Raw genomic sequence first — 10,828 nt, forward strand, 5'->3', positions numbered from 1 at the left:
CACCATGGCCCGCACCAAGCAGACCGCCCGCAAGTCCACCGGTGGCAAGGCGCCCCGGAAGCAGCTGGCCACCAAGGCCCGCCCGCAAGTCGGCCCCCGCCACCGGCGGTGTGAAGAAGCCCCATCGCTACAGGCCCGGCACCGTGGCCCTGCGCGAGATCCGCAAGTACCAGAAGTCCACGGAGCTGCTGATCCGCAAGCTGCCCTTCCAGCGCCTGGTCCGTGAGATTGCCCAGGACTTCAAGACCGACCTGCGCTTCCAGTCCAGCGCCGTGCTGGCGCTGCAGGAGGCCGCCGAGGCCTACCTGGTGGGCCTGTTCGAGGACACCAACCTGTGCGCCATCCACGCCAAGCGCGTCACCATCATGCCCAAGGACATCCAGCTGGCCCGCCGCATCCGTGGCGAGCGCGCTTAAGCGCACGGCGCTCTCTCTCCAGCTGACGGCTCATCCCTTCACCACCAAAAAAACAAACTGGTGTTATTCAACACCACCCTTTGACACTGGGAAACAAGCTGCTGTGTTTAATGTGGTGGGGGCGGGCGTGCAAGGGGGACGGCACAAAGACAGGCGGGAAGGGGGGGCGAGGGCAAAGCTGGCAAGAGGGGCAAAGCACGAGGTGCAGCTGCTGGAGGCAACCAGAAGCACCCGCAGACATGCTGCCCTCCGTGCTCCACACCCACAGTGGCCAGCCTTCGACAGCCAGGGCGAGAGTGGCCCCTCCTGCGGCACCTGTACCCTCCCCAGCCCCTTCCCAGCCTGCCGTGCCCGGCCAGCAACGCACCAGCAGCCTCGCCGCAAGCGCCTAGGAGTGCGGCAACGAAGCACACCCAAAGCAAGGCTGGTTGCCGCGGCTGGTTTGCCGCCGCTCCTCCTCGCTCAACCGCACGAACCTTTCTTACCCCAGAAGAGCTCAACAGAGGAGCAGCGGCAGAGGCCAGCCGGCGGCAGCAGCGGCGGCCACCACACTTTGGCGCTGCTCACAACCACCCCAGCCGCACCAGTCGGGGCGGAACCGGTGCGGCAGTCCAGCTTTGTGTGGCAGCGCAGGTGGGCAGGTGGCGCCTGCTGAGCTGCCTGCCTGCCCTTCCCCCGCGCGGTGTGGATCGTGCTGCAGGTGGCAGCGGGGTGGGTGCCTGCTCCGCTCCCACCTGCCAACGGCGCACCTGGGCCCTTGCCCCGGTGCTGGCGCTGGTGGCAGCTTGGTGGCAGGACACCAAGCGGGCTGCTGGGGTGAGCAGGTGTGGCACTTCCACAGCTTCAGGCAACCCACGGTGCAGCGGTGCTGACTCAGCCTCTCACACACCGCACGGGCAGGCAACCCGTCAGCCTCTCACACGCCGCTCAGCCTGCATGCTGCGCCGTGGCTGCGGCAGGGCAAGACGAAGTGGGCCTGGCGGCCAGGCGCTGCCAGACTTTCTTCCACTTTGAACATCCGTGTTGAAAACAAGCAGAGCAAAGAAAGGGCTTCACTCGCAGCAGCAAGGCAGGGAAGGGTCGCCGCCCGGTCTGGCTCCAAGCGCCACGCAGGCGGCCAGGCGGCGCAATCGTGTGGGCAGGCGGGCGCCGCAACGCTGTGGGCCGCGGCTCAGGGCTGGGCAGCGGCCGAAGCGGTGTGCAGGCGCCGGCACTCTGCCTTGTGCGCTTTCCAGTGCGCATGGGAGCAGGCCTCGCTGCAGTACCTCACAGCCCTGCACCTGCAGGCAGCAAGCAGGCGGGACAGTGCACGGAAGCATCAACTCCAGGCAGGCAGGCAGGCAGCCTGCGGGACAACATAGGGCAGCCCAGGGCTGACAGCCTCTCTGCCTCTGCAACCCAGGGCACAGCTCACCTGCTGCAGCGACGCAGGCCGCTCGTGTTGCCGCAACCCTCTGCTGCGCACACCCTGACGCCTGCCGCTGCTGGGGAGGGGGCAGCGGGTGCTGCTGTCGGAGGTGCAACCACTGGTGCCGCTTCTGCTGTGGTTGGCGTCTCTGCCGTACAAGCTGCTCCTGTTGCAGGTGCGGCAGGTACTGCTGGTGCTGGCGAGCTCTCCTTTGTGCTGCTGCCTCTGGCTGCCTCCACCGCCGGTTCTTCTGGAGGCCTCTCCTCTGGCACGGGGGTGGCGGTGGCGCTTGCTGCTGCCGCTGCTGGCCTGGGCCTGCCTGCTTCCACCTGCTGCGGGGTCAGGTCTGCCACCGCAGCCTGCGGTGCGGCAATCGCACCCACCTCTCCTGCCGGCACAGCAGCCCGCTGGCGCTGCCGCTCCTTCTGATGCTGCCGCTTGGCGGCCTTGGCGGCCTGCCTGGCCGCCTGCTGCCGCCTCTCGCGCTCCTCCTCTGCCAGCAGCTGGGCAGCAGCAGCCTCAGCTGCAGCCTCGGCAGCAGCTGTGGAGGCTGGGCCAGCACCCTGGGCTTCAGCCTGCTCCCGGCGTGGGGCCCTGCTGCTGGTCACACCCGGCTGCCGCCTTCCCGCCCGCTGCTGCTCCAGCTTCAGCAGCACCTTCGCTGCTCCCAGCTGGTTATGCTTGATTGCGAGCATGCGAGGGGTGAGGCCTTCCTTGTCCCGCAGCGCCATGCTCGCCCCGGCCGCAACCAGGCAGCGAATGGCTGGCAGGTGGCCACCTGCTGCTGCCCAGTGCAGGGCTGTCCACTGGTGGCGGCTGTCCGCTGCCTCAAGGTTGGCGTGGGACGCGATCAGCAGACTGAGGCAGGCCGTGTGTCCTTCTGCCGCTGCACCATGCAAGGCCCTCAGCCCACGATTGCAAGCCGCCTCAACGTTTGCCGCCGCTGCCAGCAATGCCTGTACACATGCCTCGTGACCGTCACACGCTGCCAACAGCAGCGCGGTCTGCCCATGCCGGTCTGCTGCCTCAGTGCTGGCCCCAGCTGCCAGCAACGGCTGCAGGCACGGTGCATGCCCATTGTTGGCTGCCCACATCAATGCCGTTGCCCCACCATCATCCACGACGTTGCAATCGGCGCCAGCGTCCAGCAGCTGCCGCAGGCAGCCCAGGTGGCCTTGGTGGGCGGCATCGTGCAGCGGCCGCCTCCCAACCACGGCAGCCGCTTCAGTGTTTGCCCCCGCCGCCAGCAGCTCCCGCACGCAGGCCTCATGGCCCTGATGCGCCGCCCAGCAAAGAGCTGTCAGGCCCCCGTCAGTGCTGGTCGCCTCGGTGCAGGCACCAGCCACCAACAAGATCCGCAGGCACTCTGTGCTGCCCATGAATGCTGCCCTGTGCAACAGCGTGTAGCCGCTGCGGTCCCTGTCATTGAGTAGGCTGGGCTGCTGGCTGAGTGCTGCCTGCAGCCAGTGCACGTCATTGCGAACAACTGCTGAAGACGCTTCCTCCAGCAAAGTCATCTGCAGGAAGAGGCAGCCGTGGTGAGCGGCGCAGTCCAAGAGCGGCGGCTGAGGAGCGGGTCGCCTGCCCACCGCAGCGGCATCAGCCAGCTTGCCTCGTGCGTGCTTCAGGGCAGCGCCAGGTGCCTGCTGGGGACCGAGACAGCAGCCAGCAGGAGAGAGCTGAGGAGCTGTGGCAGTCACGAGTACCTAGGTGCGGCTGGGGGCTGTGCCTGGCTCGTCCAAGGCTGCGAGAGGTACAGGCAAAGCAGAAGGGCCGCTGAGCTGGCCTGCTTCTGGCAAGGCTGAGCTTTCCACCGCCACATCGCCGCTGCCGCTGTGTGCGCTGGGCAAGGAGTGGAGACCCGGCAAACCAGCGTGACTTGCGCCTGCTACTCTCCCCTGCCTGCTGTGTGAGTGCACTTGAATGCCATTTGACCCCCCCGCCCTTCCCGGGAAGCCGATGCAATGTTTCAGCCCGTGTAAATGAGGAGGCAGCAAGGGGTGGTGTACAAGGGAGCAGTTCTGTGCACGGCTCGGCTTGTGTGCAGTACGCAGCGCCGCTGCTCTGCTCCACGGTTGACGCTGGGCTGTGAGGCTGGCGGCAAATGACAGCGGCAAGGAGGGGAGGGGGCCAAAGGCTTGCATTCTGCTGCTGTTGCTGGGTGATTGCTCTGCGGGAGGGGCGGGGCAGCAGCTCTGTTGCCGTGGCTGTGGTGCAAAAAGGCGGCGCGGGTCCAGAAGGTTCCGGCCGGCCTGTTTTGTCTTTGTGTGAGAGCGGGGAGCCTCGTGAGAGCGCTGGGGTGACTGCCGAGCGCTGGTCGCAGCGGCAGGATCCTTCTCCTTCGGGCGGGGCTGGGGCGGCGGGCGCCTGTTATTACACAGGGGCACTCCAGCACAAAGGGAGAGAAAAGATGATCTTGTCAGGGCATCGAGGCTCCTTATATAGTCTGGCTGCTAGCCAGCTGTCGGCAAAAAACCGAACGGGCGAGGGAAAATCTGTGACAGGTGGGTGAAAAGTCAGTCTGCTGATATGAAAATATCTGCAGGCTGTTTGAATATCCGCGGGCGCGCTTTGATTGATTCGATCGTTCGAAAAAGTAAAATTTGTGGGTTGGGAATTGGGAATTGGGGTGGCAGGGGAGCTGTTCTGCTGTCACAGCGGCTGGCAGCCCGCTCACCCTTGCCTGGCCGTGATGGTGATTAATGGGCGAGGCTGGCTGCCGGGGGCCGGGTGCACCCTTGTGTTCTCTGGCATTTGGTTGTGGGTCTGTTGTGTGTTTTGACAAGCTCAAGCAAGCAAGCAGAACAGGCAGTGCTGCCCGGTTGGTTCACTCCAGCAGCCCCACCGCCTGCAGCCCCAGCACCAGGCTGCGCACAGTGAAGTTCGGGAGCAGCACCAGGTTCGCCAGCGGCAGGTTGGTCAGCGGGGAGCAGGGCGGCTGGCCCGCCGCTGCCTGGCGTGCCATCCAGGCTGCAGGGCAGGCAGAGAGGGAGGCAAAGGGGTGGGCTGGAACGGGTGCCAGCAGACAAGAGGGAACATGGCATGACGAAACACGCCGCTGGGCACAGGCGTGCGCAGGCTGCCGCTGTGCTCCCTCCGCCCCCACCCACCCACCCTCGATGGCGGCTCTCTCGTAGGTGTGCCCATCCGCCGCCACCACGGGGTCACGCATCGGCTCCTGGGTGATGGGGCACAGCAGCTCGCTGAGCAGGCCAGGGGGCAGGCTGGCAGCGGCAGGAAGAGAGGCCTGGCCTGCTGGTGCAGCGCCCGCGGCGGGGCTGCCTGGTGCTGGTGCCGCTTCTGCCGCGCTCGTGGCTGCGAAGAAGGGGCTCTCCCCTGCTGATTGCTGACGGCAGCGAAGGAGGGATCCTCCCTTGCTGGCTGCACTCCCAGCTGCTGCAGCAGCTGCGCCAGCTCGGCACCGTCGTCGGCACCGCTGCTGCCTCCAGCCGCTGACGCTGCTGCTTCTGCTGGTGCCCCTTCAGCTCCCCCGGTAATGGTGGCATTAGTGCTTCCAGCTGCTGCCTGAGCGCTTAGTTGGGCTGCCACCGTCTGCGCTCCTCCCTTGTTCCTCTTCTTCTTCTTCTTTTTGTTGCCACTGCTGTGCTGGCTGCCACTGGCGGCAGTGGCAGTGACGAGCATGGCTGGAGCCGCAAGCTGCGCCGTCTCTGGCGCCGCCAGAGCCAGCGTGGACGCGCCAGCAGCTGCCACCCACTCGTCTTCTGCCTGCTGAGAAGCCGGCTCTGGCACCTCCGCCTGGCCCGGGGTAGTTTCACCCGCCTCTCCTGCCGACACAGCAGCCCGCTGGCGCTGCCGTTCTTTCTGCTGCTGCCGCTTGGCGGCCTTGGCGGCCTGCCTGGCCGCCTGCTTTTTCTCCTCGCGCTCCTCCTCTGCCAGCAGCTGGGCAGCAGCTGTGGAGGATGGGGCTTCAGCCTGCTCCTGGCGTTGCTGCCTGCTGCTGGGGGCACCTCGCTGCCACTTTGCCGCCTGCTGTTGCTCCAGCTTCAACAGCAGCAGTGCTGCTTCCCGCTGGTTATGCTTGATTGCACGCATGCGAGGGGTGAGGCCTTCCACATCCTGCAGAGCCATGCTAGCCCCTGCCGCAACCAGGCAGCGAATGGCCGGTAGGCGACCGTGTGCTGCTGCCCAGTGCAGGGCTGTCTGCTGAAGCCTGTCGGCTGCCTCAAGGCTGGCATGGGCAGCGATCAGCAGGTTGAGGCATGCCGTGTGCCCTTTTGCTGCTGTACAATGCAGGGCCCTCAGCCCATCATTGAAAGCTGTCTCCACGTTTGCCCCCGCTGCCAGCAATGCCTGCACACATGCCTCATGGCCCTGCCAAGCTGCCAGCATTAATGGCGTTGTCCCATCATCCTCCACAACATCGACGTCAGCGCCAGCGTCCAGCAGCTGCCGCAGGCAGCCCAGGTGTCCTTGGCGGGCGGCAGCGTGCAGCGCCCTCTTCCCGTTGCTGGCAGCCGCTTCAATGTTTGCCCCTGCCGCCAGCAGCTCCCGCACGCAGGCCTCTTGACCCTGACACGCCGCCGACCAAAGAGCTGTCATGCCCCCGTCAGTGCTGGTCACCTCGGTGCAGGCGCCAGCTGCCAGCAACACTCGCAGGCACTCTGTGCTGCCCATGAATGCTGCCCTGTGCAGCAGCGTGCGGCTGTCGCGGTCCCTGTCGGTGAGTAGGCTGGGCTGCTGGCTGAGTGCCGCCTGCAGCCGTTGCACGTTGCTGCGAACAACTGCTGAAACCGCTTCATACATTAGACTCATCTGCAGGAAGATTGGCAGCCGTGGTGAGCGGCGCCGTCCCAAGAGCGGCGGCTCGCCTGCCCACCTCGATGGCACCAGCCAGTTTGCCTTGTGCGTGCTTCAAATCAGTGCCAGGTGCCTGCTGGGGCCCGAGACAGCAGTCAGCAGGAGAGAGCGGAGGAGCTGTGGCAGTCACGAGAACCTAGGTGCGGCTGGGGCCTCTGCCTGGCTCGTCCAAGGCTGCAGGAGCGCAGAGGTGAAGTAGAAGAGCCACTGTGCTGAGCCAGGCCCTGCATCTGGTAGGCTGATCTTTCCACCGCCACGTCGCCGCTCAGCGCATGCGCTGAGCTCAGAGGCCAGCTTGCGTTCCGCTTACAACGAGCCGAACAGTGGGAGAAAGAAGGCTGAAAGCAATAGAGCGAATGCAAAGTCAACCAGCCCCACCCTCCCCTGCCGCGGCTCCTGCCCCTGCCGCCGCCTCCCTCCCCGCCTCCTCCTCCTCCGCTGCCAGGGCTGGGAACATGAGGGCCACATCCTTGGCGTAGAAGCGCGCCAGCCTGGAGAAGCAGGTGGCGTTGGCGCCCTGGAAGGCGGGCAGGTAGCGCGCGTTGTCGGGTGCCTGCCCGCCGCCCTGCGGCCCCACGTTGCGCGCCTGCACCCCCTGCGGCAGCTCCAGGGGAGCCACGCCTGCGGGCAGCGCGCGGCGGCGGCGGTGGTGGCGTGAAGATCCAGTAGGGAGCAGGCAGGCAGGGAAGGGTCGCCGCTTGCACACACCCACGCCGGCGGCAGGCAGCCGCCAGGCCAGCCCCGTGCCCTTCCTCCCCGCCCCAGCCTCCACACCCCCACCACACCAGCCGCGGCCCCGCCCTGCCCACCTTGCGGCAGGCGGCTGTTGATGAGGCGCACCGCTGCCGCCATGTCCTCATCCACCGCCTCCACCCTGCCGATGAAGTCCACTGCCAGCTGGCCGCCAGCTGTCAGCAGGCAGGTGGCCTGGTCGGTGATGTGGTAGAACATGAAGTGGGCCTTCTCCTTGCTGCGGGGGCGGGGCCAGCAGGGGCAGGCATCAGGGGCAGGGGCGGGGGCGGGAAGGAGGGGCAGCAGTGTGGTACAGGGCCGAGGCAGGGAGGGAGGGAGAGGGGTCGAGGCAGGCAGGGGACGCAAGGCAGGGAGAGGGGCCGCCGCGCGCAGAGGGCTGAGGCTCCCCGGCGCGGCCCGCAGCCAGCCGCCGGCCGCCTCACCCGGGGCAGCAGTGCGGCTGCGCCAGGCACAGCCGCCCCAGCAGCAGCGGGTCGCCACAGAAGTCGCGCCAGGCGGCGGCGGCGCAGGGCGCGGCGGCGGCGCCTCGCCGCCCCGTGGACCCCGCCCGCAGCATAAAGCCCTCCCTCAGAAACTTCCAGCTGGAGTAGGCTCGCACCCAAGGGTTGCGCACCTGCAGCCAGCAGGCGCCAGAAGGCACGCGCAAGGCGCTCGCCGGCGGCGCGGGAACCACACGCTCGACCGCAGCGGGCCAGCCGCTCGCAGCCAGCCAAGGGGCAGCAGGCATCAGGCAGGCAGGCAGGCAGGCAGGCAGGCAGGCAGCACAGCAGGCAGCACAGCAGGCAGCAGCCATGCAGTGCTGTGCCATCGCAGCGCAGCCACGTCGGCAGCCGGCGGGCGCCACAGCAGGCGGCACGGCAACCCGCAGCACGGCGCCGCCGCCTCCGCAGCAGCGGCCAGGGCCGGGCAGGCGCCCAGCCCAGCAGCTCTCCCAGCAGCCCAGCAGCTAGCTCACAAATGTGAACACAAAGTACTCCCGCCACCGCTCCTCCAGCGGCGCCAGCTCCGTGGCGTTCTCCAGCGGTGACAGGCAGCTGTCGGTGCGCTCCAGGCGGCACAGCGTCATGTACCGCTTGGTGGCGGTGGAGGCGCTGCACACACACACACACACACAAACACACACACATGAAATGCAGACAAAAACCAAAATCAACGGGGGTGTGCACGCGCAGGCGGCGGGGCGGGCAGGGAGCACGGGGGTTTGGGCGCGGCGCTCGGCCGGCAGCCCCCAGCCGCAGCCTCGGCCCCGCAGCAGACGCCGCACGCCTGCCTGCCCCCGCCAGCCAGCCTGCGCGCGCTGTCCCGTGGGCCCGCGCGCGCCAGCCGCCGCCGCCGCCGCACCTCTTGGGGTGGATTATGAAGATGACTTTGTACTTGTGGTTGACATACGTGTGGCACAGCGGGAAGGGCAGGGCCAGCGGCTTGAGCGCCAGCTCACCCGTCGCATCCGATTCCCAATACTCGGAGCTGCGCGGCTGGGCCATGTCTGCAGGCAGGGGCGCAACGCGCGACGGGGGGGGACGCGTGCGTCAGGAGGGGGAGCCCAGCGGGGCAGCCGAGCAGGTGGAAGAGGCTGCCGCGGCGGCTTCTCGTGTGGTGGGGAGACGGCGGCGGCGGGGATCCGAGTGGCAAGCAATTAGTAAGGGCGCCCTCCTCGGCGGCGCACCCAACCCCAGGCGCCCTGTGCCTGCCGGGCGCAGCAAGCAAGCAGGCTGCGCGCTGGCACTCAGCCAGCCAGCACCCACCTCGCGCCACCATGGCATTGAACACCTCCTCCCGCCAGGGCCGCTTGTCGGCGGTCCAAAAGTCAGCGGGCAGCGGCCCCGCCTTGCTCACCTCGCCGTGCTGCTGGCTGCCCGCCAGCACCGCGGCCTCAATCTCCCCGTCCGACAGCCCATACTTGCGCCGCACGGGCGGCTGGACTGCCAGCGAGGCCTCTTTGCTGCTGCCGCCGCTGCCGACGCCGCCGCCGACCAGCGACGCCCCAGCCAGCTGGGGCCCATCATCATCGCCCTCGCTGGCCTCCTCCAGCAGCTCCCGGCTGCCCGATCGTCCCACACTGTGCGTGGAATACAGCAGCAGCGCCGCAAACGCGGCAACCACCCCCAGCCGCACCGCCCTGCTGCTGGCCACGGGCCGCCCCTTGCGCGCCGGATTCAGCTGCGCGCGGGTCTCAGGATTGCGGGACAGCATCAGGCGGCGTGCAGGGGCCTGAGGCCCGTATTCAATGGGGCTGGCTCAAAACCCTGTCAGGCTGGCGGGCCTTCATGCCCTGCATGGTCAACGCAGAGGGCGGTGAATGTGTATGGAATCGCCGCAGGAGGCCTCCCTCACAACCACAGCATGCACGACGGCGGCGGCCGGGACCGCCCGCCACCTGCGCCTCCCAACCGCCACTCCTTCCCTGGAGTGGGATTGCAGCCCTCTCTTCGACTGATCGTTCGGGATGCTGCGTTGCACTACTAGGAGAGAGGCCTTGAGATTGGGTTCAGGCTGCTGCCGCACTAGGCAGCGCCGCAGGAGAAAGGGGAAGCGCAACCAGCCGAGGGGCCGACAAGCTTAAGCCTTAAGGAGGCAGGCGCAGGGCGGGCAGTGCGTCGTATTGCCGTCGTTATCGATGAGTCAACGGGCATGCGTCAGGTGCAGGGCGGCAACTGCGTTGTTCGTTGCTGCGGAGGCTCCAGTGAGGACAGGGGAGGGCAGAGAGACATGCAGCAAGTGTTGAGGCCAGGAGAGCAGTCCGGCGGGCAGCAAAGGGGAAGGGGAGGGGGCGCCGGCGCTGGCGTCCTGGCGCCAGGCCAGCCTGCCAGGCCAGCCAGCTTAGCAGCTTAGTATCGTAGGAGCAAAAGGGGGCGGCGGCAGGAGCCAACAAGCAAACAAGCTTGGGACACTAGTGCTACAAAGGAAGGGGCTCTGGATGAATGAAACCGGGCCAGACATGCCCGGGCTGCGTCGGCTTTGGAGCCCACAGCCGGGCTCGCACACAAAACAACAAAAGCAAAGCTGCAAGCATGAATGCAGGCGGGCGGGGCGCACTTGAATGCGCGGCACCGCCCCTCGATCAAATCAGGAGCAGCGGCGCTGCCACCTGGGAGCGCCGGCAGGCGAGGAGGCTGGCCGCCCTCACGCCGCCAGCTCAGCACCGGCACGCTCGGCTGGCGGCAGCGGCACGGGCAGGGGCAGCTGGGCGGCCACGCCAGCCCCACCCTCCTGCTGCCCCTCGGGCGGCTGCTCGGGCTCCTGCCGGGCCGCAGCGGCGGCGGCGGCTGCGGCGGCAGCCTCCTCGGCTGCCGCCTGCGCCGTCAGCATCGCCTCGGCCTTGGTCACAATGTGCTTGCCATAGGTGTACTTCTTGAGGGCGTCCAGGTGGGGCTGCGGGCAGGGATGCCAGGCAGCGGCAGGCAGGTCAGCGCACGGGGCATTTCCGCCGCCC

General features: G+C 67.7%; 5 protein-coding genes across 5 annotated transcripts in view; 1 reads left to right on the forward strand and 4 right to left on the reverse strand.

Annotated features, from left to right (window-relative positions):
* Window positions 1-4: 4 nt before the first annotated feature.
* On the forward strand, window positions 5-416 carry CHLNCDRAFT_141496 (histone H3; the record flags this gene model as incomplete). Its single annotated transcript, XM_005843033.1, has 2 exons — window positions 5-88; window positions 117-416. The coding sequence occupies 2 exons, from the start codon at window positions 5-7 to the stop codon at window positions 414-416; spliced, it is 384 nt and encodes a 127-aa protein (XP_005843095.1).
* Window positions 417-1,422: 1,006 nt separating this feature from the next.
* On the reverse strand, window positions 1,423-2,810 carry CHLNCDRAFT_59342 (hypothetical protein). The gene is made up of 3 exons (XM_005843063.1): window positions 2,204-2,810; window positions 1,831-1,897; window positions 1,423-1,696 (listed from the first exon to the last, which is right to left on the reverse strand). The coding sequence occupies exons 1-3, from the start codon at window positions 2,553-2,555 to the stop codon at window positions 1,588-1,590; spliced, it is 528 nt and encodes a 175-aa protein (XP_005843125.1). The 5' UTR covers window positions 2,556-2,810; the 3' UTR covers window positions 1,423-1,587.
* Window positions 2,811-4,651: 1,841 nt separating this feature from the next.
* CHLNCDRAFT_141498 (hypothetical protein) lies at window positions 4,652-5,913 on the reverse strand (the record flags this gene model as incomplete). Its single annotated transcript, XM_005843064.1, has 3 exons — window positions 4,652-4,794; window positions 4,939-5,002; window positions 5,212-5,913. The coding sequence occupies 3 exons, from the start codon at window positions 5,911-5,913 to the stop codon at window positions 4,652-4,654; spliced, it is 909 nt and encodes a 302-aa protein (XP_005843126.1).
* Window positions 5,914-6,778: 865 nt separating this feature from the next.
* CHLNCDRAFT_141499 (hypothetical protein) lies at window positions 6,779-9,588 on the reverse strand (the record flags this gene model as incomplete). The annotated part of the gene is made up of 7 exons (XM_005843065.1): window positions 6,779-6,816; window positions 7,021-7,263; window positions 7,452-7,612; window positions 7,818-8,008; window positions 8,351-8,486; window positions 8,737-8,881; window positions 9,141-9,588. The coding sequence occupies 7 exons, from the start codon at window positions 9,586-9,588 to the stop codon at window positions 6,779-6,781; spliced, it is 1,362 nt and encodes a 453-aa protein (XP_005843127.1).
* Window positions 9,589-10,518: 930 nt separating this feature from the next.
* CHLNCDRAFT_28462 (hypothetical protein) overlaps window positions 10,519-10,828 on the reverse strand; it is a gene marked incomplete at both ends in the record, with an annotated part of 3,409 nt that continues 3,099 nt past the window's right edge. The window contains one exon of the mRNA XM_005843066.1: window positions 10,519-10,767. Within this exon, the coding sequence (XP_005843128.1) occupies window positions 10,519-10,767 (249 nt within the window). The remainder of the gene's footprint in view (window positions 10,768-10,828) is intronic.

The sequence above is a fragment of the Chlorella variabilis genome (assembly GCF_000147415.1).
Source record: "Chlorella variabilis unplaced genomic scaffold CHLNCscaffold_35, whole genome shotgun sequence".
Lineage (NCBI taxonomy): Eukaryota > Viridiplantae > Chlorophyta > Trebouxiophyceae > Chlorellales > Chlorellaceae > Chlorella > Chlorella variabilis.